This window comes from Eucalyptus grandis, chromosome 7 (assembly GCF_016545825.1).
Source record: "Eucalyptus grandis isolate ANBG69807.140 chromosome 7, ASM1654582v1, whole genome shotgun sequence".
NCBI lineage: Eukaryota > Viridiplantae > Streptophyta > Magnoliopsida > Myrtales > Myrtaceae > Eucalyptus > Eucalyptus grandis.
The window spans coordinates 41,058,329-41,081,783 of record NC_052618.1 but is presented as its reverse complement, the minus strand read 5'-3'; the positions used below and the strand labels follow the sequence as shown (position 1 = coordinate 41,081,783).

General features: G+C 37.1%; 1 protein-coding gene across 2 annotated transcripts; it reads left to right on the top strand.

The window, feature by feature from the left end:
• The first annotated feature begins 250 nt into the window (after nucleotides 1-250).
• On the top strand, nucleotides 251-22,627 carry LOC104414413 (DNA mismatch repair protein MSH1, mitochondrial). Of its 2 annotated transcripts, none has more exons than XM_010025515.3 (22): nucleotides 251-572; nucleotides 1,256-1,406; nucleotides 1,531-1,628; nucleotides 2,664-2,739; nucleotides 2,843-2,962; nucleotides 4,921-4,968; nucleotides 6,506-6,570; nucleotides 7,808-7,893; nucleotides 8,848-9,012; nucleotides 10,672-10,781; nucleotides 10,872-10,977; nucleotides 11,072-11,147; nucleotides 12,012-12,070; nucleotides 14,511-14,578; nucleotides 15,229-15,402; nucleotides 17,122-17,328; nucleotides 18,389-18,645; nucleotides 18,747-18,890; nucleotides 19,379-19,436; nucleotides 20,044-20,343; nucleotides 20,931-21,656; nucleotides 22,208-22,627. In XM_010025515.3, the coding sequence occupies exons 1-22, from the start codon at nucleotides 448-450 to the stop codon at nucleotides 22,433-22,435; spliced, it is 3,447 nt and encodes a 1,148-aa protein (XP_010023817.2). In that variant the 5' UTR covers nucleotides 251-447; the 3' UTR covers nucleotides 22,436-22,627. The 2 variants fall into 2 exon arrangements, with proteins under 2 accessions (XP_010023817.2, XP_010023816.2); XM_010025514.3 differs by having other exon boundaries at nucleotides 252-572; nucleotides 19,379-19,448.
• Nucleotides 22,628-23,455: the final 828 nt, after the last annotated feature.

Here is a 23,455-nt window from a genome sequence, read left to right as displayed (position 1 = left end):
TAGGAATATTTAGAACTTCTGTAATAATTTATGGCCTCCACAAAAGGAACTTTATGGGCATGTATATTTTTGAAAAGTTTCCGGGTAGATAAAAAATCAAATCATAAATCAACGGCGGTGATCGCATTAGGTCCCCCGACAAGACAATCTCACGCGCTGTCGCACGTGAGCGAGCCTCTCCTAGGATCGTACGGACGACAGAGACAGAGACCGAAGATACAGCAAAAGCAAAGCCTTTTTGTCTTCTCGCCTTCCGGTCTGAGCTTCTCTCGTTCCGTAGTGGCGGGAAAGGAGCTGCGCGACTGAGCGGGACTGGAGGTGGGGGAGTTCATCGGTTCGGCCCCCTCGTGTAAAACCCTAAACGGAGTCCCCTCGCCGGAGCCCGTTGGACGGCGGCGGCGGCGAGAGCGCGCCGGGCGAAGCGAAGGGGGACGCCCCCCACCGAAAATGTGCTGGCTCGCGACCCGGAACGCCGTCGTTTCGCTGCCCAAATGGCGGTCCCTGTCTCTCCTCCTCCGCCCTCCTCTGCCTCTTTCCAGGCACTGCTCGGTCGGCGCCCCGCCACCCTCCTCGTAACACCTCTCTCTCTCTCTACCCCTGTTTTTGGGTGTGTGTGTGTGTGTTTTTGTCTTTCCTTTTTGGGTTCGGTAACTGTTGTTCGTTTGGAAGTGTTTCGGCAAGCGCCTGCGGTTGACGAGGGCGTGCTCTCACGGGACTAGAGTCGTAGCGAAAGTAGCGCCTTCTGCTGTGGAGACGTGGGTTTTCCGCAGAAAGCTGAATGGACATCGCAATGCAATGCCAGCCTCATTGTTCATTCGGTCGCTCTCTAGTTAACTGGGAATATAGGGGCACATGTTGAATTGCGGTTGTCGCATCCCTTTACTCTCTTCATGGACTTAATTGGACATTGTGCAGCATTAATCCTCAATTCTAGCATGTTATCATGTGGGTAATCACCTAATCAGTTTCAAATCACCGACCGCACTAGAGTTTGCATCATTCTATATTCTGGTTTCAAATGTCGTCCTATTATTCACTAACTGTAGTTATACCACAAGGTTATTGAATTTAGTAGTTGACTCTTGTGACCTTGGTTCTTGGTTCTCAGTGGAGAATGGGATCCATTTTTGGCATGAATCTTGATTTGACTAGTAGTCTGCATGGCAATAGGATCTATGCATGAATTTGCTATAAATTCACAACTTCAAGATGAGTTAATTCTGTTTCTGTTTCTGTTTCAAACTGCACTTTCTAGTTATTCACACCGAAGCAGACAGCTTTTGCAAATCCGATGTTACCGAAACCAGAAGACTTTGAAGGGAAGCACAAAATCTACCAAGAAAAGAAAAACATCTGATGACATCCTTGATGACAAATACATTTCTCACATGCAATGGTGGAAAGAGGTTTGCCGGTTGAAGCATCATTATATCGAATACGAGCTTGGAGTTTCTTTCTCAGTGGCTTGTACAGTTTTTCCTTCCTGTTCTAAAGAGAATGATTCCCATTGTGTTATATCTTTTTCTGCAGAGGTTGCAGATTTGCAGGAAGCATTCCACGGTCCAATTGGTCAGCAGGCTTGTATATTCCAATTTGCTAGGTGTTAATGTTAATTTGAAAAATGGAAGGTGATTTTTCATGATTCTAAGTCATGCACTTTACGTTTGCCTGGTCACAACTGTTTTTTCAGAAACAAAAATGCCATATTTCACTAGCAACGTTTATCATATGCATTCGCTGCTTTTGAGCCTATTTAGCTCTCTGCATGTGGAAATTTGATACCAGCAAGGTTTTGACTCTCCATTTCTATATTTGGTGATTAAACATGGACCAGTGACATGTTGATAGGCTTGTGTAGACAACTTGGTTGATGAGTAAATTTTTTTTTTTTTTTTTGGTAAATTAAGTAATATATAAATGGGGAAGACCAAAAAGTATAAATGAGTTAAATTATTATAATTGGGAAAAAAGCAGGTCTTTGTTTCTTGTACTGAGTGGATTAGTCTCAAAATAAAACATGGTGGTTAAATGGGCAAAATCAGGGGATCCTATTTTTGGTTCTAAGAAAGTATCTCCAGCGGACTCTTTAGACTGTTATACAACCCTAATGCCTTTTGCACCTTCAATAATTCATATTTGAGATCATCCATTGTCAATTTTCATTTACACGTGTTGAGTGGGCTAGTTATTCTTACTGTCTATCATCAATTAAATTCCCTATCATTGAGTCTCGTGAATTAGTGAGCAGTATCCATAAGTTACTATAAACTTTTCTTAGCCATGTAGGAAGAAGCTGTGACCGTAGTATTTCAGTTCAAGTTGAGTGGAAGTGTTGATATGCCGTTTTTCTATGCTTTTGAGGCTTGCTGTGAATTAAAGTGTGCATATGCACTATCTATGGATCAAACGAATCTTCTCAATGGGAGAACCTTGGTAATTAAGACAACCAATTCTTCATGGATTTGTGGGACATTACTGGATATGTCCTGCCATTTGCTTGGAATTAATTGATGTCCAGATCACACAACATTTTTCTTTTTTCTTATTCAAGTTTGCACTGGCAGATAAATGAATATATTTCCTCGTCTTTGTTGATGGTTTGATAGATACTTCTGGTTGATCTAAGAGTAAGTTGATATTTACCCCGGTTGTGTTTTATGTAGTCTAAAAGAAGGGTCGCTAAACTCGGAAATATTGCAGTTCAAGTCAAAGTTTCCTCGAGAAGTTTTGCTATGCAGAGTATGTTCATATCCTAAATGTGCTTGTGGTGCCATTCAAGTTGAAATGCAATAACCCGTTTGGCATTTCTCATGACAATAATTTGATCATTTTCTTCCCTTAGGTTGGAGATTTTTATGAGGCAATCGGGATAGATGCTTGTATTCTTGTTGAATATGCTGGTCTGAATCCTTTTGGTGGCTTGCGCTCGGATAGCATTCCCAGGGCTGGATGCCCTGTCATGGTATTGTTTTATTGTATGTGCATGTCTTTTTATGTCTTTGACGTTATCAATTTTGGCTTGCTAGATACTTTCCTCTGCTGATGGGCCATTATAGCATATAATTTGGGATTATGATTCAACTTTTCTTGCTATTTATCTGATACGTAAATGGTCATGCTCTCTGCGTGATTGTGGAATTTTTAACGATAGATATCTAGTGTTAAAATAAAGCGACATCTTCTTTGATAGCAAAATGACTTGGTGTCAAGAGCAGCATGATCATACTAGGGCCATCTTAGGTCATCTCATCAAAACTTGTTCTCATCGTAACTTTTTCTTTTTCTCTCCATCTGAGTTCCTTGTATTTTACCTTTCTGCTCGAGCGTAGACGCTCCATACAATGGAAACACCATGGATGGGATTTCTAACTTTCTTTACCATTCTGTAATAGCTGAAGCTTTTAGAAAAAATATTTTGGCACACAACATGCACACAGATGCATAGCAAAGCCAATAGTCTCAAGTTTGATTCTTCATACTTCCTTCTCACTTGTTTATGAAGTTCACTTCTTTACACATTATTGGTTTCTACAAAGTCTTCCACCATCAGTTATCAGGTTTAGACACGTGGGGCTTTGGTCATTCTACTGGCCTTCCTGTGTGTTGAATGTTAAGATATAAATTATAAAGCGAGCTGTTCTCTTCTCTGACACTTTAAGTTTTAGAACTACTGGTCTCGCACGCAACTTCAACGTGAATGTTGTTGAAGTTTATTGACGGCCTAGTGGACTTATAACATGGTTAATATGATATACTTAAATACTTATTTCAGAGTGATCCTTGATTTGAAATGCTTGTTCAATGGGAAATTAACAATTCAAAGCACTAAAATGGGCAGACCTGGATTCTGTCAAGGATGCTATAAAATAAAGGAAAAATAGAAAAAGAGACTACGCCAGTAATGCTGTTAATTATTATCAATGTTCCCAACATTTTGGATGAAATATTAACAAATTTACAAATTTAAGTTCTGAGCATATACTTATTTATGAGTTTCTTGTTTTAATAAGTGATGCTAATTTTTTAGCTATGCATCAAGTACATTGGTATGATTATTTTCCTAAAAAGAAGTTAAAATAATCTTGTTTTCAACAACATAAACTAAGAAGGCTACCTCTATTGTACCCCATTTTACACAAGGGCCATTCTGTGTGTCTGTTTTTATTCTGTGTACCCGGTGATCTATGCTGCAGGTACCCATGTTGGATGTCTTTGCTATAACCCTTAAAACCTTTATGCCCATCCAAATAAAAGGAAATGGTGCCATCCAAGCCACTCTCCCTTTTGGGTTTTTAGAACATTTAAAAAATAAACCATGCCTTCATCTAACAGCTTCAAGCTTTTATAATAATTGCCATTGGTCCCATGAAATCTTACATGGTATCAGAGCTAGGAGATCTTGATCACATCTTCCATGCCCCTATTTGCCTCCCCAATTGAATATTTCCATGCTTTAGGCTAATAACAAATCACACCTTTAAGATTTTAGAACAGCTGGTAGTGGTCCCATAAAATCTTACATGGGTTATGACATTCATGCAGCATCTAATACAAATCAAAGAGATTATTGCAACTCCCTGTAATCCTACTGCAGTTTCCTTTATTAAGAAAAGAACTGGCTAATATATTCAATCTCAGAACAGATGGAGCAGAATTAAACCTCCTGTGCTTTCTAGGTGTCATATAATTGGACTGGATGGAACAAATCCAAGCACTTAATAGATAAAAAGATTTGCTTATCACAGCTACTTCTTGATCATGATACTCTTCCTTAAAACTACTTTTGATGTTTAAGAAGATTCTGTATGAAGTTTTGCAGGCATAGCACAATTGTTATGGATGTTCATTTTGTCTTTCATTTTTGTTGATTTTTTTCTGAAAAAAAGAATTCAATTGATTTTGAAAATGATTTGTTTGCAGAATCTTCGACAAACTCTGGATGACCTCACTCGGAATGGCTTTTCTGTGGTAAGAATCAGTGACTTTGTTCTCTTGTGCTACTCAATGTGCCTAAGGAAACCGTTCCTCAGTCTAGTGGATTTTTACTGTTGTTATGGATATTTGATCATGGTGCTGTTGTTCTTGTCTTTTTCCCTATATCGAGTCATGCCTCCAGCAAAACACCCCGCCGCCCCACCCACCCACCCACCCCCAGGGCGGCGCTTGGGGGGGGGTTGTTTTGGATATCCAGATTTATTTTCTGATTGCATGATTTTCATATGTTTATTACCTATAGCTCTTGCATGACATGGTCTCGGATTGCATAGTTTGCAGACTCTGCTATCATGTTCTTGAACTTAAGCTCTTTTTTTCATATAAAGAAGTAGCTGACTTTCATTTTGAGATAAACCCAAAACAAGATCTTGTTTATGTCACCATGAACTATGCCACTATTAATTGACTCATCATGCACCAAATATATATATATATATATATAATATATATATATATATATATATATATATATATATATATATATAATTGGCCAATTCAAATAAATAAAAGAGCAATACTTAGTCGTGGTTCTCATTCCATTGGCATGGTTAAATAATACTGCTGTGCTCATGGTCAATAATTCACGTCCAAATGGTCCATATTCTATGGGGATTTTTCTCCAGACGAGGCATGGAAGTCCCAAATGCTTGCCATGGATGTACTTGTAAATCTCATCTGGTAATTGTTTTAAAAGCCTAGAATTATCAGCCATCTCTCATACATGGGCCATGTCTAGCAGAGGTCTGCCCATTGGATCAGACTTTGTTAGTATTTGAATCTTTACCAGTTTTCTGCTTATTCTTTTTCCCTCTATATTTTCACTTTACTATATGATTTCAAGGCATGGCATTTAGACTTCTGATCCAGTTGACCTAGCTTTCAGGTGTCTTACGATTATATAGCTTGATGTTCATATGATAGTGCTTTTTTGTTTGAAAATTTTGATTGCTGATTTAATGTGTCCAAATGTGATGTTCGAATGCAGAGGCATGAGAAGAACTTGGTGAAAGAAAAAAGGGTCTTGTTAACAAGTGCCCAAAGGGCACCTAATAATAAAAAGACATAAGAACAATTTTAAATACACATTAGAGAACATTGAAGATAGAAAATTATTTTCTATTTCGCATGTCATACTAAAACCATAAGTTTCAAAGCATAATTAACACATCTTGTTTAGTGTCTTAGGGGCACTTTTTAACAAATTCTGAAACAAAAGGCTACATCTCAATTGCAAAAGGACATGGAAATTCAGTGATTTCATCTATGACCTCTAGTTGGTGATTCATGATCTTCAATGCCAACTTGTTTAGCCTTCATGATCGTGCCTCACATATCTGCTGCTTGCTGCTGCTTGAACTATGTTTTGTTCTTTTCTTTCCTAGTAGTCCATCTTCAGATGTCTGTATGTATATTGGTAAAGTTGTATGAAAAGCATATGTTTCTCGGCTATGTAATATATACCTGCCTTGGTTTGACTTTTCATTGAAGTGTCTGGCTTTGGTTTATTCAGTGCATAGTAGAAGAAGTTCAGGGTCCAACTCAAGCTCGATGTCGGAAGAGTCGTTTTATATCAGGGTAAGTGCAGAGTGATTTAGTGATCTTTTGGATAAAATTTTCTCATTCAATCTTGTTCCGTTGTACTTGTGAAATGAGTGTGCTGGAGGTAGAGATGCTTGAGTAGATGTGCGGGCATTTTATAGAAGGTTTAATTCAGATTAAATTTGGTATAGGAAAAAGAGTAAGTATTCACCAAGTTATGTCTGAATGTGTGGATAAGAAAATTTATTTATATCCAAGAACAGATGATTAGGAAGTTATATGAGAGGCAGCCAGTAGAAGCATTTGTAGGGTTTCTTTCTGACTTTTAACAGCTTTTGGCAGTAGTGGTGGTGTTATTCTTTTGTACAACAAGGATCTGCATTAGATTCTGGACATCTTTTTAGGCTAGTTTTCTTGTTTCTCTTTTCTTGAGGTGGATAGAGACCAGCTGTGAATAGAATTAAAACTGGAGTAGAAGGTTGCTGGTTACATAGCCATGGGTTTCAGCTAAATTTTCCTATGCTTTACCTGAATGGGAGGTGCGCATCCACTAGGGATATTGAAGTGAAGAAGGATGTCACGGAGATTGTAAACTATGATGCTCCCATACACATTTGGTTGGATATAATGAGGATTCGGAATATCACACATTGATCAATCAAAGAGAGATTAAATACTGTTGCTTGCCCTCGTACACTTCATCATTGAGTAAAGTTTAATTATCACAGGATTTCCTAATCTCTTATCGAATGAGAACTACAGGAAAGAAACAAAAGTCAGCTATCCTAAGTTCTAATTTAGGATGATATGATAATAAGTGTCTGTCAACTTGGGCAACCTTAAATTAAGATAGCTATTCGTACTCTGCTGATCAAATGTCTAACTGACTGATTGAAGCCAGCTGAACAAAATTTGTTACACCATTTTATACTTGAGATAAGTACTCACATTCTGCTGTCCATACCATAGGCTGATATTATGTCAAAGCTGATGATTTGCTGTAAAAAAAGAGTTTGCTGATGGATGGGAGAGAGTGGGGCTTCTCCTTTTCCTTATGATGTTGAGTAATCCCCAGAGCGAGCAAAGGATATAGTCATATATTGTTTGATACGTGTTGTTGAGTAAAAGTATTTTACAATTTGAAATTTAATGAAGCCTTTATGAGTGGGCCCATCCATGTATACAATAGTATCCTTTGCTATCTCATCATCTATTCTTGGTCTCTCAATGTTCAATGTGCAAATTCTTCTCCTCACTCTTTTTCTGTCTTTAGGCATGCTCATCCTGGTAGTCCCTATGTATATGGGCTTGTTGGTATTGATCATGATTTGGAGTTTCCAGAGCCAATGCCAGTTATTGGTAAGCGCGTGTTACTTGTCCTTCCATAAAGTCAATTGTTACAATTTCTACGATTCTTGGGTACCTTTAGCCTTTATTGCAGCATAAAGCCTCAATTTTCCATGGTTTCTTAAGCTACTTTTTTTATAGATGGTCAATAAGCACATAACCTACGTATCTATTATTCTGCATTATTAAAAGAGAAACTGTTTTGGTCCATTGAAATATGCAATATCAGAAGAGATGAAGAAGACATACTTCACTACTACTGCTAAGTGAGACAGAGCATGACTCCTATACTGCTTAAAAACAGCAAGACTGAAGAAATGAACGACTATCACTATCTTCATAAGTAGCATATGAAGATTTTGGATGAAGAACTTATGATCTCATATCTCATTGGGAGCCTGTTCTGCAACCCCTAAGTCATATAAGCCAGCACAATAATTCTCTCAAAAACTGGAATACCACCATTTGATAAATTGACCAATAATTTTTTAATCCTGAACAAACTTTTTCCATTTAATAAAAGTTTGGTTCGTTAAGAAGAATGTAAGTATTCATCAGATTCATAAGTTTATTTGTGTTGAAAAAAATGCGTTAGTTACTGGATCCAGAGGCCATATTGTTTGGATAATGTGGGATTGTGCCATTAAGTGCTTTTCTACCCATCTTTATAGCAATTTATCTCATAGATGTTGGGGTTCTCCTTGAGAGGCCCATAATTTGAGATACTGGTAAATGTACAGAAAAATCATGTTTTTAAGGCAGTGATTTCTTCACATCCTGGAATGAGTGGCAATTATGATGCAATGCTGTTTGTATGTATAACCTGCATGTTCTTTCTCTTTCCTTTGTCCTCCCTTTGTGGTGTGACTTCTCTCTTGGATGAATGCTTTTTGCTTTGGCATTATGCACAGCAATTGGCATGAAAGGTAATGTAGTTCTCACTTTTCCTTATATTTAAAAATTCAGGTTTATCTCGGTCAGCTAGAGGATATTCCATGATTCTAGTTTTAGAGACTATGAAGACATATTCGCTGGAGGACGGTCTAACTGAAGAGGCCCTGGTTACAAAACTGCGAACTTGCCAGTACCACCATTTATTTCTGCATACATCCTTGAGGCAGAATTCATCTGGTTAGACCTTGTTCTTAACTTATTGAAGAATATAATTTTAAAAGCACTCATTGAGCTATGTGCATCTTCAGGGTCCCTGTTTGTTTTGTCAATGAAATTTTTTGTCCTTTACAATGATGCATTGCTTGGTCCGAATTCTTTTCTTCATAACTTGAGTTTCACATGTGTTTGTTTTGTGGTTTCATTCAGCAAGCCATGTCGTTAGCAGAAGCATATGGGCATGTCTGGATAGACTTCTGCTTTTTGCTTAATCTAAATCTTGTGGCTGATGTACTTTCAACTTTTTTTTTTCTAACCTAAAACACCTGAAACTTCAGTATACAAATGTTGACATGTAGATTTACATGCAGTTTCTTCATAATTTTTCAAAACTCAGATAGTGTTTGAAATTCTGGTGGGAAAGCAAAAAAAAAAAAATTATTTGGTTTTGGAAGAAACATAAACAAACAGGTCCTACACTATCGTGTGCCAAATAGCTTGTCTAATAATCTTACAAAGAGATGGGAATCTGTGCACACTATCATGTGCCTATCACAAAAGGATGAAGAGAAAATGATGACATATATGAAGGTATGCTAGTGTCAAGTGGCATAGCTTATTTCCTTAGGGTATGAGAAAATCTGTTAAAGAATTGTTTGGAATATACATATCTAACAGAATGTTTTTGGTTTTCATGCGTTTGATGCCTCTATTCGAGCATCCAGTCAATATTGACTACTCTATTGGTTTGTTTCGGGAGAGGGGGTGATGGGAAGTGGGGGAGATAATGGATGACAATTTGAAATTCTTTTGGGGTAGAAATTTAAAATTTCTATGAATTTTCTGCCCCTTCTCTTACCCATTACCCCCCCCCAAAAAAAAAAAAAAAAAAAAAAAAACACAACAAAATCAAAGCCTAAGAGTGAACTGGTATACTATTCAGTTGTTCCTTCCAAAGATGATAAAAGGCATCTGGACAGTACTTAAACAAGCAAAAGCCCCTTGAATTAACGTAGCACTAGCCTTTACTGTTTTGGCCGAATATTTTTATTTTCCCTTATATCCCTAAGTAGTTTCTTGACAGAACTGCTGAGTACTACAACTTTGTTGTTTAAAAACTGCCTAATTTTATAAAACTGTTGACCAGCATCCCTCCCTTTTGGGATATTCATCAGTTTTTCCCGTTTGTGTTGGTTATCTGAATTTTGTACTGCTGGAGAGGAACAATCTTGCCCTATGTTTCTGTACCATATTCTGCAATATGACAGATTTCATGTCACATGTAGGATGTATTTGTTTGTGACAATATTGCTGGCAGCAAGCATCAGGAGGGTGGTTTTAAGATCAGATTGTCGGCTCAGTGAAAAGTTGCTGTACATAAACAGAACAGAAAAAACTTGAGTTGCATAATCAGGAGAACACATTGGATATTAGCTGCGTGATAGCGGTGTTGCTAATCTTCCTTACATAAAATGTTTTAGAGAATCTAAGGTGGAGGAATGAAGGATTGCTATACTCAGGAAATATTGCAGTAGACTACAGTATTTTGAGATTATTCTGACATTCTTCTCTATGTATGTACATGTTTATTCATTTTTGTTGTTGTAATAGACAGTTGTTATCTTCTTGACAACAATAGCCATTATTTATTGCAATAATTTGACATGTGGAAGTTTTTAGGCACTTTCCGCTGGGGAGAATATGGCGAGGGAGGCTTATTGTGGGGGGAATGTAATTCCAGAAACTTTGAATGGATGGAAGGCGATCTGGTGCCTGAGCTTCTGTTTAAGGTTTTCTTCAGTGCTACATTCACGTTGGGCTAATATCCAAAAGTTAATGAGAAACTGTTCTATTTCATTTCAGTTTCTTTCTGTTTTTAGGTAAAGGAGCTTTATGGACTTGACAACGAAGTTAAATTTAGAAATGTTACCGTGTCTTCAGAAAACAGACCTCAGCCTTTGCATTTGGGGACAGCAACACAAATTGGTTGGTTTAATTTGGTCTGGATATTTTGATGCTGTGAAGGTTTTGCACATTTGAGTTGTACTGTGTGTAATGATTATGCAACTGCATCTTACAGGTGCCATACCAACAGAAGGCATACCTTGCTTGTTGAAGGTTTTGCTCCCATCAAATTGCACTGGTCTGTCTGCACTGTAAGTTGGCCAATTTACACTTTAGTATAATCATCCCAGAATAATCCCTCAGTGGGCCTTGTCAGCTGTCAGCAGAGCATGCACAGTTTATCATGCTTTCTTCTATACAACACTACAGGAAAGTGAAGGATTTAAGCTTGGCCTTATGGAGTATGGATTGATTCATTGGTAATCATTTTAGATAAGTGTGACAAAAGGATTATTTGGATCTACAAACTTTCTAATGTTTGACAAGTGTATCTTGTTGGACTAACATGGATTCAGTGACATATAGCTCGCAAGGTCCATTTGGTTTACAAATTTGAATTTGAAATGATTCTTTAATATTACTGTCTTACATGACACTGAAGTCCTTCTGTAGCTGTAGCATTGATTAAGAGGTGGTGAGTCGGTGTCTGTTTGATTAATCAGATGATATTACTTTTATGGTAGTCAGATAAGGAACGGTCAGTTACTAATAAGCGTTAAAGTCTATTTAAGTACTAGTGATGGTTAAGACATGGCCTGTAGTTTGATTTTCAATGGTAACACCCACTATGATTAAAAGCTACTGCAGTTATTTTGACTAGCTGACTTTAGAAGTGGTTTATAAAGATGTGATGAATGGACCCATTTTAATTGAGCCTTTGCTTGCTTAACTACTTACATTTATGTTTGTATTAGATATGAAGCTTGCAAAAGAGATTCTTCTTCATCGAGACTTCATCTAAATAAAGAAGCAGATCCAATTAACCTGTTTTAGTGCAAGTCATAATTCATGGAAGTCCATTTAATATTTTTGCTAGTGTCTGTTATGAAGCAAGTAAGGATAAATTCTCCTAATGCACGTGTTTTCTTTTTGCCCCCTTTGTTGTTGATTGCCAGGTATGTTAGAGATCTTCTTCTTAATCCTCCTGCATATGAGATTGCAATCACAATTCAAGGTGCTGTGATGTACTCTAAGTCCCTTGCTTGATGGTTTGCATCCTTTGTATTAAACTTATGGATCATTAGATCTCTTTTTCCTAGGAAAAGGTAGATGCTTGTGGTCATCTCTTGAAAATTAATGGGAATAGTGATACTTTTTACTGTTGATTTAATCAAGAATTGGCAGTTAGAGTTGTATAGTCCCCTTCTCTTGGCGAAAATGGGATCACTTGAAAATGTCCTCCTAAGCTTTGTGACATCTTCACTTCGTTATTCAAAAAAAAAAAAAAAAAAATTCATTTTGTATCCCTGGCGGAAATGGATATTGTATGTCTCATAGGATAGAAGGATTGGATACAGATGCTTGTTACTATCTTGGATCAGGGGGCTTATTGTGATTCCTACTAGTTGGATGAGTGCTATCAACTCATAGAAAGTGGTCTCTTGAACAATGGTGGATCTAGGTTGATGGTCCTTTCACTTTAACAGAACATTTAAATGTGCTTTTCTCTATCCCTTTCTCAAACTTCCATCCTCCAGCAATCTGTCCCCCACTATGTAAATCTATAGAGTATGGTATTGGACATGCCTGTGTAAATATATGTACTTTTCAAATTTTTGTTTTATCCTTATACATTTTCATGGCCTTATCTTGGAGTGATGAGAAACTACATGAATGATTTCACTTTTATTCCTGGTGTGGTATCTCAAGAAGACCTCATTCTTAGTCTATGCGAATTTTACTCTCATGCCCTGTTGGACATTCTTTTTTCGTTGAAAGACCAACTCTTTTTTTTCGTTAGATATTAGGCCAATTGCTTTTCTTCGGGTTATCTATCAACTTAGAGTGAGAGCGGTGCATATTAGAATACTTGTACATTGTAAATGCTCAAGAATCAATTGTACTTGAGAAAAAGTACTTGAGGTGGTTTTGACATTTTCAACAATTTTTTGATAATCAAATGAGTGGAATTTAATTTTATGATAGGAAAGATAATAGAAGATCTAAGGCTATGTTCCGTCTTTGGGATTTATTAAATAGGATAGATATTTTATGAAGACAAATACTTGGTTCTTTTCTATCTTTAACCTTGTTTTTCTACTTCCTACATGTAAGATTAAACATTGGCATGTAGCATCTTGTTGGATGTTTGGTGTTCATTAAATGACTAGCTTAAATGAAAACATAGTTTACATAAATTAAGTCATTATTTAAATAAAATAAAAAAAACATGGCCAGATCATGACTGTCCAGCCGCCGGTGATCCAATATCAGTGGCCATCACCTGATCACACTAGAAACCGCCACTATCTCTTGGGTGACAACTCAAAGATAGACCAATAGATCTTATTTTAGGTTTTCCTTAGCTACCACAATTATAAAATGGGGTGCTTTGCTTTTTGAGGCATTTGGTATATATCTCATAGCTGCAGCACCTTTGCAACTGTAGTACTTTCACAGCAACTTCCAAAAGCTGCCTCTAGTGGCTTTGATTGCTATAAATTTTAAACTTTACAAAGAAGATTCTATTAGGTACCCTTATGAAAATCCTACTATTTTCTGGTCATCAAATGCATTTCTAGAAATTTGAAATTAAAAACAAAATAATAATATAAATATGTTAACTCTAAAATAATAAAAGCAAGTATTAATTATATTAATATTCAGGGGGTTCGTGCAGATCCAGTAGAGTCCCTTTTCCACTCTACAAGGATCAAGACTATCAATGATCATAGTTCTATAAATTTCAAATTTTCATTAATATCTTTCCCTAGAAGGGAAGGAAAGTTATAGCAACTTTTTTAGAAATATGAAATAATATAGCATGTTTATGTTAATTTATAACAGCAATCATAAGAATAATAAGACATATAAAATAATAATACTAACAACAACAACTTTGTCATTATTATTATTGTTGTTATTGTTACTGCTATTACTCCTCCTCCTACTAGTACAAGGTTAAAAAGGTTTATTGCAAACGTTCTAACAATATAAATATAATCATTGGTAACAACTCTACAACAATGTTATAGGTCTTCTCATCATTTGATAACCATAGTAATCTTGCAGTGGCTTTTGCCAAAGCATTAGTTGTTCATAGCCTCAGCACAACACCTTGAAAAGATGTGTCGCTAAATGTATGTTTATCAACACAGCACAGAACAACCAATGCTATACCAAACAGACTATATGTGCGATAACTACGGAATATAGGTGCATATTAGTTCTGTGCATGGATTTCATGGTGTAGCATTACATTTGGCAAGAAAGTTTGTGCCATCTTGTAACAATTCTATTCTCAGGGTGATAATTAATGGGGAATGTGGAGACCAGCTCTCTTCCAATATTATCTTGCATTTGTCAACATTTACTAGCATTTCAATAATAATGTTTTCTTTATATTGTTGTTTAAGATTCTGTGCTAAGTCCTGCTGTTTCTACTGTTTGGGCAGCTACTTGCAAACTAATGAACGAGATAAATTGCTCAATTCCTGACTTTACTTGCATCTCATCTGCAAAGGTCAATTCTCATTTTTATCAGGCTTCTTAGTAGTTTGGCAGTATGTCTTTATTCATCTCCTTTTCTACAAAGTTCTTGTGCTTATTGGAACTTCTGCATGCATATAATAAACTTTTCATCCCCATCTTTCTCACAATAATTATTTATTCAATGCTAGGTTGCTAGATTCTAGTTTATTTGTTTGATTGTGTACAGGTGATATGTTCATAATTGTCGTTTCTGCTTTTATCAGTCTGAGTATTCGAGTTCCATCCCTCCATTTAATGTGTTGCCCTTCAAGTTTCTTCTTCTATGATTGAGGTCTGCTAATTCTGTGTGTTTTACTTGTGTCTTTCTAAAGAAGCATCATGATAACTAAGGTCGCTGCAGTCATGCTTTATGCTGGTGTGCAGTTAAAAGCTGTATTTAGTTATCTACTTGTTTTAGGTGGCCGGATGAAGATGTGGAGCATTGAAGCATTAATTTGTAGACATGTGTTGCTTGATTTTTTTTTTTTTTTTTTTTTTTAATTTTATAATTTAAGTAATTGCAAGTTGCAATTTCGATTTTTCATAATTCAAATTAATTACTTGATATGTTTGTTTATATACCTCACATATGCTAGGGTAGGCCTGGAGGACCTAATGAAAGTTTTCTTCATTGTTATGCAGCTTGTGAAGCTACTTGAACTGAGGGAGGCCAATCATATTGAGTTTTGTAGAATTAAAAATGTTCTTGATGAAGTAATGCACATGTACAGAAATTGTGAGCTCAGAGAAATTTTAAAGCTATTAATGGATCCAACATGGGTTGCAACAGGGTTAAAAGTCGACTTTCAGACATTAGTGAGTTCTATGAAGCTCTCAATCTGTGGATATTCATGTCTATTTATCTGTATGACTATGTTATTGGAAGAAACTTGGTGTTCCTTACACATTACAATATATGCAAATAAACAAGTTTAAGACATGTGCACAGTATATTTTGTGGTTGATCTGAGGCTTTAGTATGTAGACAGCCTGCACCTTGCATGGGAAGAAGCCAATGCATTTTTCATTATATTCTATGTCAAGGTCTCTATAAATTATTCGATTAACCCTTTAAGAGGTCCGACCTCAAACTAACAATTCTTCGATGAGACATTTCAAATGTGTAGCTCTTTCTTATTCAGGACTTCTAGATGTGCATTTTAATGACTCTTTGATGAGACATTTCATTCTTTCATAGGAGCTGAGCCCCTCTAGCTGGTTTTTTGCCCGGAGGAGGGGGATTAAAAAGTAGAACAGAGAAGAAAGTGAAGTCCATTTATCTGGTCTTTCTCTGCCTTCCGTGTACCAGAGAACTAGTCTTAGTTTCTAATTTATCATCTTGTTGTTAATGAGTCTTAGGTTCTAATTATGATATGGATACACTGTTTAGTTATTTTGGAGGATAAGACAAAGACATGGCTATTTTCGAACTGTGCTTGTGATGAAAGACGTGATGAACCAACTAGTCCTTAACTTGGATCCTACTCGATAAACTTTAGGGTCATTGCGATCTTATAGATCTTGCTCAAATTGCAGCCTTCAGAATTCTATTTCCTTATAAATTGGATAATATAAATGAAAACTAAAATCCTCACTGACTAATCTGTAGAAGATTTATTTCAGCAGTCAAAGGGCGTACTTATTTCTCTACTGAAGCTTAAGCATAGCAAAGTATTTTCCAATCCACACCTGCTTGATGGTATATTATTAACTGTTTCCAGCTTGGTTAAAGCAAAACTTTATGGCATCCCTTTTATCCGCTGCAAAAATTGTGTCTTAATATCTCTAGCTGTTTAGCCAGTAAATGTGGAAAAAGAGACGGGCATTAGTGCTTTATAGCCCATCTCCTGGTGTTGCTTTATCTCTGCTACTCTTATGTGCCCTTCAGCTTCTGGGCTATTGATGTAATTTGTCCTTTTTAAACTGTTTTGCGTCGTTTGCTTTCGCTCTTTTTCTTATTTTTCTATCATTTTTAATTGTTTTCCTTTTCTGAACTGATTTTAAGCTTTCACTCGACCTTTCTATGGCCTTAGTCTGTGTTAATGACTATCAAATCGAGACCCTTTAACTCAAGAAGGTTGTGATTTGCTCTCTGCTTCACCGGTTATGTGGCTATCTCATTTTCTGTTCCTTGCATAGTCAAATAATTAATCAAGTGGCGCTGCAAACATATTCAAGATTTGTGAAATATTCTTTCTTGTGAAATTCATGATATGTTGAAATTTCCCCTTCAAGATTTGTGAAATATATTGGTCGATGCTTATATTGTTGTACTTTTATCTCTAAATCAAACAAAGGTGACACTTCACGTATGAAAGTTAACCTTGTATGCTTATTTCACTCCAGCGGAAAAAATAATTAGACTTAAGATATACAACGTGCAACACTCAAGGGTTATAAGTGCATTTATGACTGAATAATTCATGCAGCTGATCTCAGACTTCTTTCTTTCTCTCATTCCAGTTCATGGATAGCTGGGATTTATAATGATCGCATGTTGGTTATTTATGCATTAATTGGATGGATGTTTTCCAGGTTTCTGAATGTGAATGGGCATCAAGTAAAATTGGTGGCATGATCTCTCTAGATGGTGAAAGTGATCAAAAGATTAGTTCCTGTTCCTTTGTTCCCGCTGAATTTTTCGAGGACATGGAGTCTTCATGGAAAGGGCGCATTAAAATGATACATGTAGAAGAAGCTTTTGCAGAGGTTGAACGGGCAGCAGGGGCCTTGTCCAAAGCTGTAAGTATTTAGGCTGTATGTGCCTTACATACACGTAAGTGCTTCTTCTATGTGCACGGCTACTCAACATTTGTTTGGTAATTCAGGCCTTGATGATGTGAATTTGGTCAGATAAAAGTTATTTGTTATGAAGTTAGTTTTCTTTAGGTGGAAACCAATTCTTACTTTGCAGTCACATGTTCCCTGTTATACAGCCTTGACCAGACTATTATGCAGGCAATATTTGATTGTGAGTTTACCTGTGCCTCTCCTAGCATTTAGCTTTTCGACTATGGTGCATTATTAGCAACTTCAAAGTGGAGTAAGTGCATCTTATGCAAACTCCAGCCATAGTCAGTCTTCATCCATTTGTTGGATTTTGGTTTTGCAAATTGATACCAGTAGAAACAAATGAACACCCGAGATATTAAACTTATATTAAATAATCCCTGAACGATATTTTGTCTTGCTTATATTAAATAATCCCTGAAGGATATTTTGTCTTCCATCAACTCAACTGCTTAGACATGAGTACACCCCTTTCCTTTTTCTGGGAATGAGGATGGACACGGGAATGAGAGAATGAGAGAGCAGATCTCTTTCACCTCTCCAGCAGATCCTTTGTCATTTTGACTGCAGGCACCTTTGTGATATATAGCCTTCAGTTAGTGTTACCTGAAAAGCCATATTTACCTCAGTTTTGTGGTGGTGGCTGGTCAACCTATCTATCCCAGCCCAAGTCCTTAAACCTTTGAGAAGGCATTCCAAACTGGGGAGTGAAGCAGGGAGCAGTAGTGGCCCTACTACAGAGAGAGTTGGATGTCATAGCCATTAATTTCACCATGTAGAGTGGATAACATTGATAAGTGGATCCTTTTGTACTAAAAGGGGTCAATTTAATTCTAAAGTAGGCAAACCTAATTTTGATACTAGCAGTGAGATCATTAGAACCTCTTTAACCTCCAAGCGTGATTAATGTAATTTTCCCCTTTTTCCATGACTTGTGACTTTCTTCCAGAACTTTTGCAGACTTCTTTTAGCCTTTCCAATTTTAATATTCAGATGCTTAAGATGATTGCAGATTGAAGAAGATTTCGTCCCGATCACTTTACGAATAAAGTCTATGACGGCTCCACTTGGGGGTCCAAAGGGAGAAATTACATATTCTCGAGAACATGAAGCAGTTTGGTTTAAGGGAAAACGGTTTGCACCAACAGTTTGGGCTGGTACTCCAGGGGAAGATCAAATTAAGCAGCTTAAGCCTGCCGCAGATTCAAGAGGTAGAAAGGTTGGAGAGGAATGGTTTACTACATTGAAGGTGGAGCAGGCCTTGGCTAGGTAGCTGTTCCTTTTTATCCAGGAGAACATTTTTCTTTTTTGTGTTCTTTCTTTTTTAAGCCTTTTTAACCGCAAAAATATTCAAAATGTTTCTTCTTTAGATACCATGAGGCTGGTGACAAGGCTAAAGCAAGGGTTTTGGAATTATTGCGGGGACTCTCTGCTGAGCTGCAGATAAAGACAAATGTTCTTGTCTTTGCTTCCATGTTGCTTGTTATTGCAAAAGCATTGTTTGCCCACGTGAGGTTGGAATGGACATCTATATACAATCTGTAACTATTGTCTACAAGGCTTGTGCTCTGTGGCAACTCCAATAATAACACGCGATGACAGATTGATAGCACTTCTGCATAAAGGGTTAAAGTTGGACGATTTCTTTCTTTTATCCCTGCATTTCTCGGTAGAGAAGAATACAGGGAAAAGCAGACTGTCTTGTCAATGAACTTACTTAACTATTTTGAGCTACACATGTTTCCTGCTTTAGGGTGCCATGTACATGTTAGCGGATAGGTATAAAATCAATACACATTGCCTAAAAAAAAAAAAAATCTTTCTTAAAATGAACAAGATTAGGTACTGAAAGGGTACTAAATGGTTCTTTTCCTTAATTTCTCTCATAATCTGACGTACATCTAACTAATATTTATAACTAGGCTCATGCTTGGGTATTTAAGAATTAATATATTCACTCTGCTACATACTGATTTGGCTTGTAATGATTCTTGTATTTCAGTGAAGGGAGGAGGAGGAAATGGGTTTTCCCCACCCTTGCCAGCTTCTCTAAGTCTAAGGTAACACCAGAAGTAAGTCTGCAATCTGCGTTATGCTTCTGTGTTAGAATGAGTATAGTATCATTTATAATTGGGTCCATTTGGTGCTATTTCCATATGCAAGGTGAAATATGTCCATTTATTAAGCCAGCATGTTGTTAAAGTGAACATTGAGGGTTGGGTCGGCTCGCTTTGCTGTGAGGTTAAACTTGGAGCATGACTTGTTTATGTTCTAAGGGAAGAAGATGGATTTCGATTTCTACCTTAAGTATTTTTTGACACTTAATACTGCCTAATTGGGTCAAATTTTCCCTTATGAATGTGTCTTGCTTTTTGCCTTTCCTCTTTAAGTGACCCAATCTAACTGAATGCTTTCTATGCCATAACCTCACTTGTTTGATTGGTCTATATATAAAGACATGGGTTTTGTTTTCTTTCTTCTTTTGATGGAGATGAGAAACACGAGATGTTGTATGCTTTTCTACTCCATGATGTCACCTGTATTCATTTGGCTCTTCTACTGGCTTGTTTTTGTCAAGGAAAGTCCTAATGGAGGCCCTGTGCATAATTTTTTTTTGTTGTCCCTGGTTCCTAAGCATTGAATCACATTTACATTTGTTGAATGCAGGATGTGGAAGTTTCAGATGGATCAAATAGGCTGAAAATAGTTGGCCTGTCTCCTTATTGGTTTGATGTAGCGCAAGGCAGTGCAGTACACAATACAGTTGATATGCAGTCATTGTTTCTCTTGACAGGACCTAACGGTGGTGGTAAATCAAGTTTGCTGCGATCAATTTGTGCAGCTGCTCTACTTGGAATTTGTGGACTGATGGTCCCAGCAGAGTCGGCTCTTATTCCACATGTTGATTCTATTATGCTTCATATGAAATCTTATGATAGTCCTGCTGATGGAAAAAGCTCGTTTCAGGTGTTCACTTCTTGGGCTAACACTTCTCTCTCTCTTTAGTTATGGTTAAAGAATTCTTTGTGCTCACCACACGCCCGTGCCAAATTGACACATACCATATCATTCTTTAGCGTGATATTATTGTTGTGTAGTGCCAATTTGACACATACCGTATCATGCCTGTGCCATTTACCGTATCTTTCTTTGGCGTGATATCATTGTTATGTAGTGCATTCACACGTTCATTTTGATGCCAGGAATTTTTGGAACTTTTTTCTTTCTAGGAGGAATTTTTCATAACTTGCCAAGGACAAATAAATCCCATATTATTCATTTTACCAGTGGTGATGAAGGTGCTCCTGAATGGGGAAAGGAATTTGGCAATCAGTCAGTTGAGGCAAGAACAATGGAGAAGTGCCTCTTGTCTGGCCAAAACCAAAATGATTAAAACTAAAAATAGTGATTTATTATTAGGGCGGGGACTACCATGTGCTTGTTTGATGATCCTGACAAATAGCATTTGTGCACATGTATCTTTATGTATGGGCACCAATGTGCATGTTCACATGAGCTTATTGATAAGTCCATTCATATTTCAATTGTCTTAGGTGGAGATGTCTGAGATTCGATCTATTATTACCAGAGCAACTTCAAGAAGCCTTGTGCTTGTGGATGAAATCTGTCGAGGAACTGAAACAGCAAAAGGGACTTGTATTGCTGGCAGTATTGTTGAAACTCTTGATAGGATTGGTTGTCTGGGTATTATATCCACTCATTTGCATGGAATATTTAGTTTGCCTTTGAATACGAAGAACACAGTGCACAAAGCCATGGGTACAACGTATGTTGATGGGCAGACAAAGCCAACTTGGAAATTGGTAGATGGAATTTGTCAAGAAAGCCTTGCATTTGAGACAGCTAAGAAAGAAGGAATTCCTGAAACAATAATACAAAGAGCGGAAGAACTTTATGTGCAACACAAGAAAGAAGTATCTTGTGGGATGGATGGCTTGAAAGGAAATAGTTTGTCTGCACAAGTTGTAAAAGGTTCTGATAAGGCCCATCCTCAGTTAAGTCGCATTGGAGCAGACACCCTCCATCATGAGATTGAATCAACAAAGCAAATGGAAGCCCTGCAGCAAGATGTCAAGAAAGCTGTTACAACAATAGTTCAAAAGAAGTTGATGGAGCTCCAAAAGCTGAAGAACCCACTGGAAGTTCCTGAACTACACTGTGTGTCCGTGGCTGCTAGGGAACAACCACCTCCATCTGCAATAGGTGCTTCTGTTGTCTATGTCATGTTTAGACCTGACAACAGGATATATGTCGGAGAGGTAATTTGTTTCCAGCACTAATCTAATATATAACTGAAAAATGGTAGATTGATCTCACTTTTAGGAATGTCCCAAATTTGTCCATATATGGTAAAGTTACCAAACCTCTTACAATTATCTTCGCACATTCCATGTTTTTAGCTGGCGATTACCTTTCTTCTGCCTTCTCCATTTCCCCATTTCCACCTCTAGTTCGAATCTCTTTTTGCATGGAAAGATTCTGAATTTGATTATGCTTACTACTGTGTTGTATGTAACTTTTTTTTTTTTGTTTTTTGAATTTCACAACATAGTGAGTGCACCAAGGAGTTTAGTGACCTTTTTATCTAAAACTTTTTCTTTATGATGAATAATCATATTTTCATTCCATTTGATTACTTCCCAATGTATTGGTTTTTCTGCAAAAACGTAATGGGGATGGGCATGTTATATCATTTTGTCTTGCGGACCACAACTGTTAGTGATTATAGTTTCTCATTGGTACTTGGGAGTTTTCTCTATACGACAATATTGTCAATCTTAGCTCAATAACATGTTTGCTTTTTGCCTAGACGGATGATCTTGAGGGCAGGATACGTGCACATCGGTCAAAGGAAGGAATGCAGAATGCGTCTTTCATTTATTTCGTAGTTCCAGGGAAGAGCGTGGCTTGCCAGCTGGAAACTCTCCTTATAAACCAGCTTCCAAATCGTGGATTTCGCTTGAGTAATGTGGCTGATGGCAAGCATCGGAATTTTGGCTCTTCCACCCTCCATGCAGGAAATATGGTGGTCTTCTAATGGCAATGTTGCTTGTTGACATAATTGTACAGAACTCATTGTAAGTTTCCACTGCAGTGGCCGCAACAATTTTGTTTTTGATATTAGTTGCTCCACTGATCCGTGTAAGTCGATTATGGCGACCAGAGTCCATGTAATCATACATACTTACTTTGGCCGAGAGTACGCTCGTGTTAATTTTCTTACTGTTGACTCCTCCATTGAAGTTTTCCCAATTTTCAGCCTCAATTTCCTAAGGGCAATGTTTTTCTTTCTATTTATTATTATCTTCTGTGCAGCAATAGTAGCAAAATATACCCATGCCAAACAGGCTGATATTGACCATGATAATTTGGAGGCATCAGTTTCAGTAGGAATTTGGATATTGTACAATTGACTACTCTTGATAAAATTATGTTACCTTCGAAGCTGCACTGCTTTTTAAGAAGATTTTTTTGTGGCTCCTCATTGTCATTGATTTAAGTTAGTTATCAACATAAATTTAACTGTTTCAAAATTGCCGACTCTTTCAATAATCTACAAATAGTTATTTATGCAACTTACTAACATATAGAATTACCTATTGCCAAACAAAATTATCGACTTCTATAAGATTCCAGTAATCAATGCTTATTTGATCTTGCATGCTATTGCTATGCGCCAGTTATTGGAATACTTTACCGAATGCACCAACCAACCTCTGGTAATATCAGCGATACTCTCCGAAGTCAGCCCTGAAAAAAAAAATGGTGCTACACTAATTGTAGTAAGCAAAACAGGGCCTCGGCCTAGGACCGGCTGAGTTGCTTCAAAAGTTCCGATTGTTCCCATCATTTTTCCAGCATTTGTTTTGGAGAGGAAAATTGTTTAAAAATTCTTAAACATATTGTATATTTGCCATTTTAGTTCAAAACTTTCTAATTGGCTAATTTAATTATAAATCTTTTGACGATTTTTCAATATAGTCTCATTAGTAGATTTGGTCGGAAATTATTGATGTAGACGTTGATTGTTCTACATGGTATGGGCAGTATTGATGTA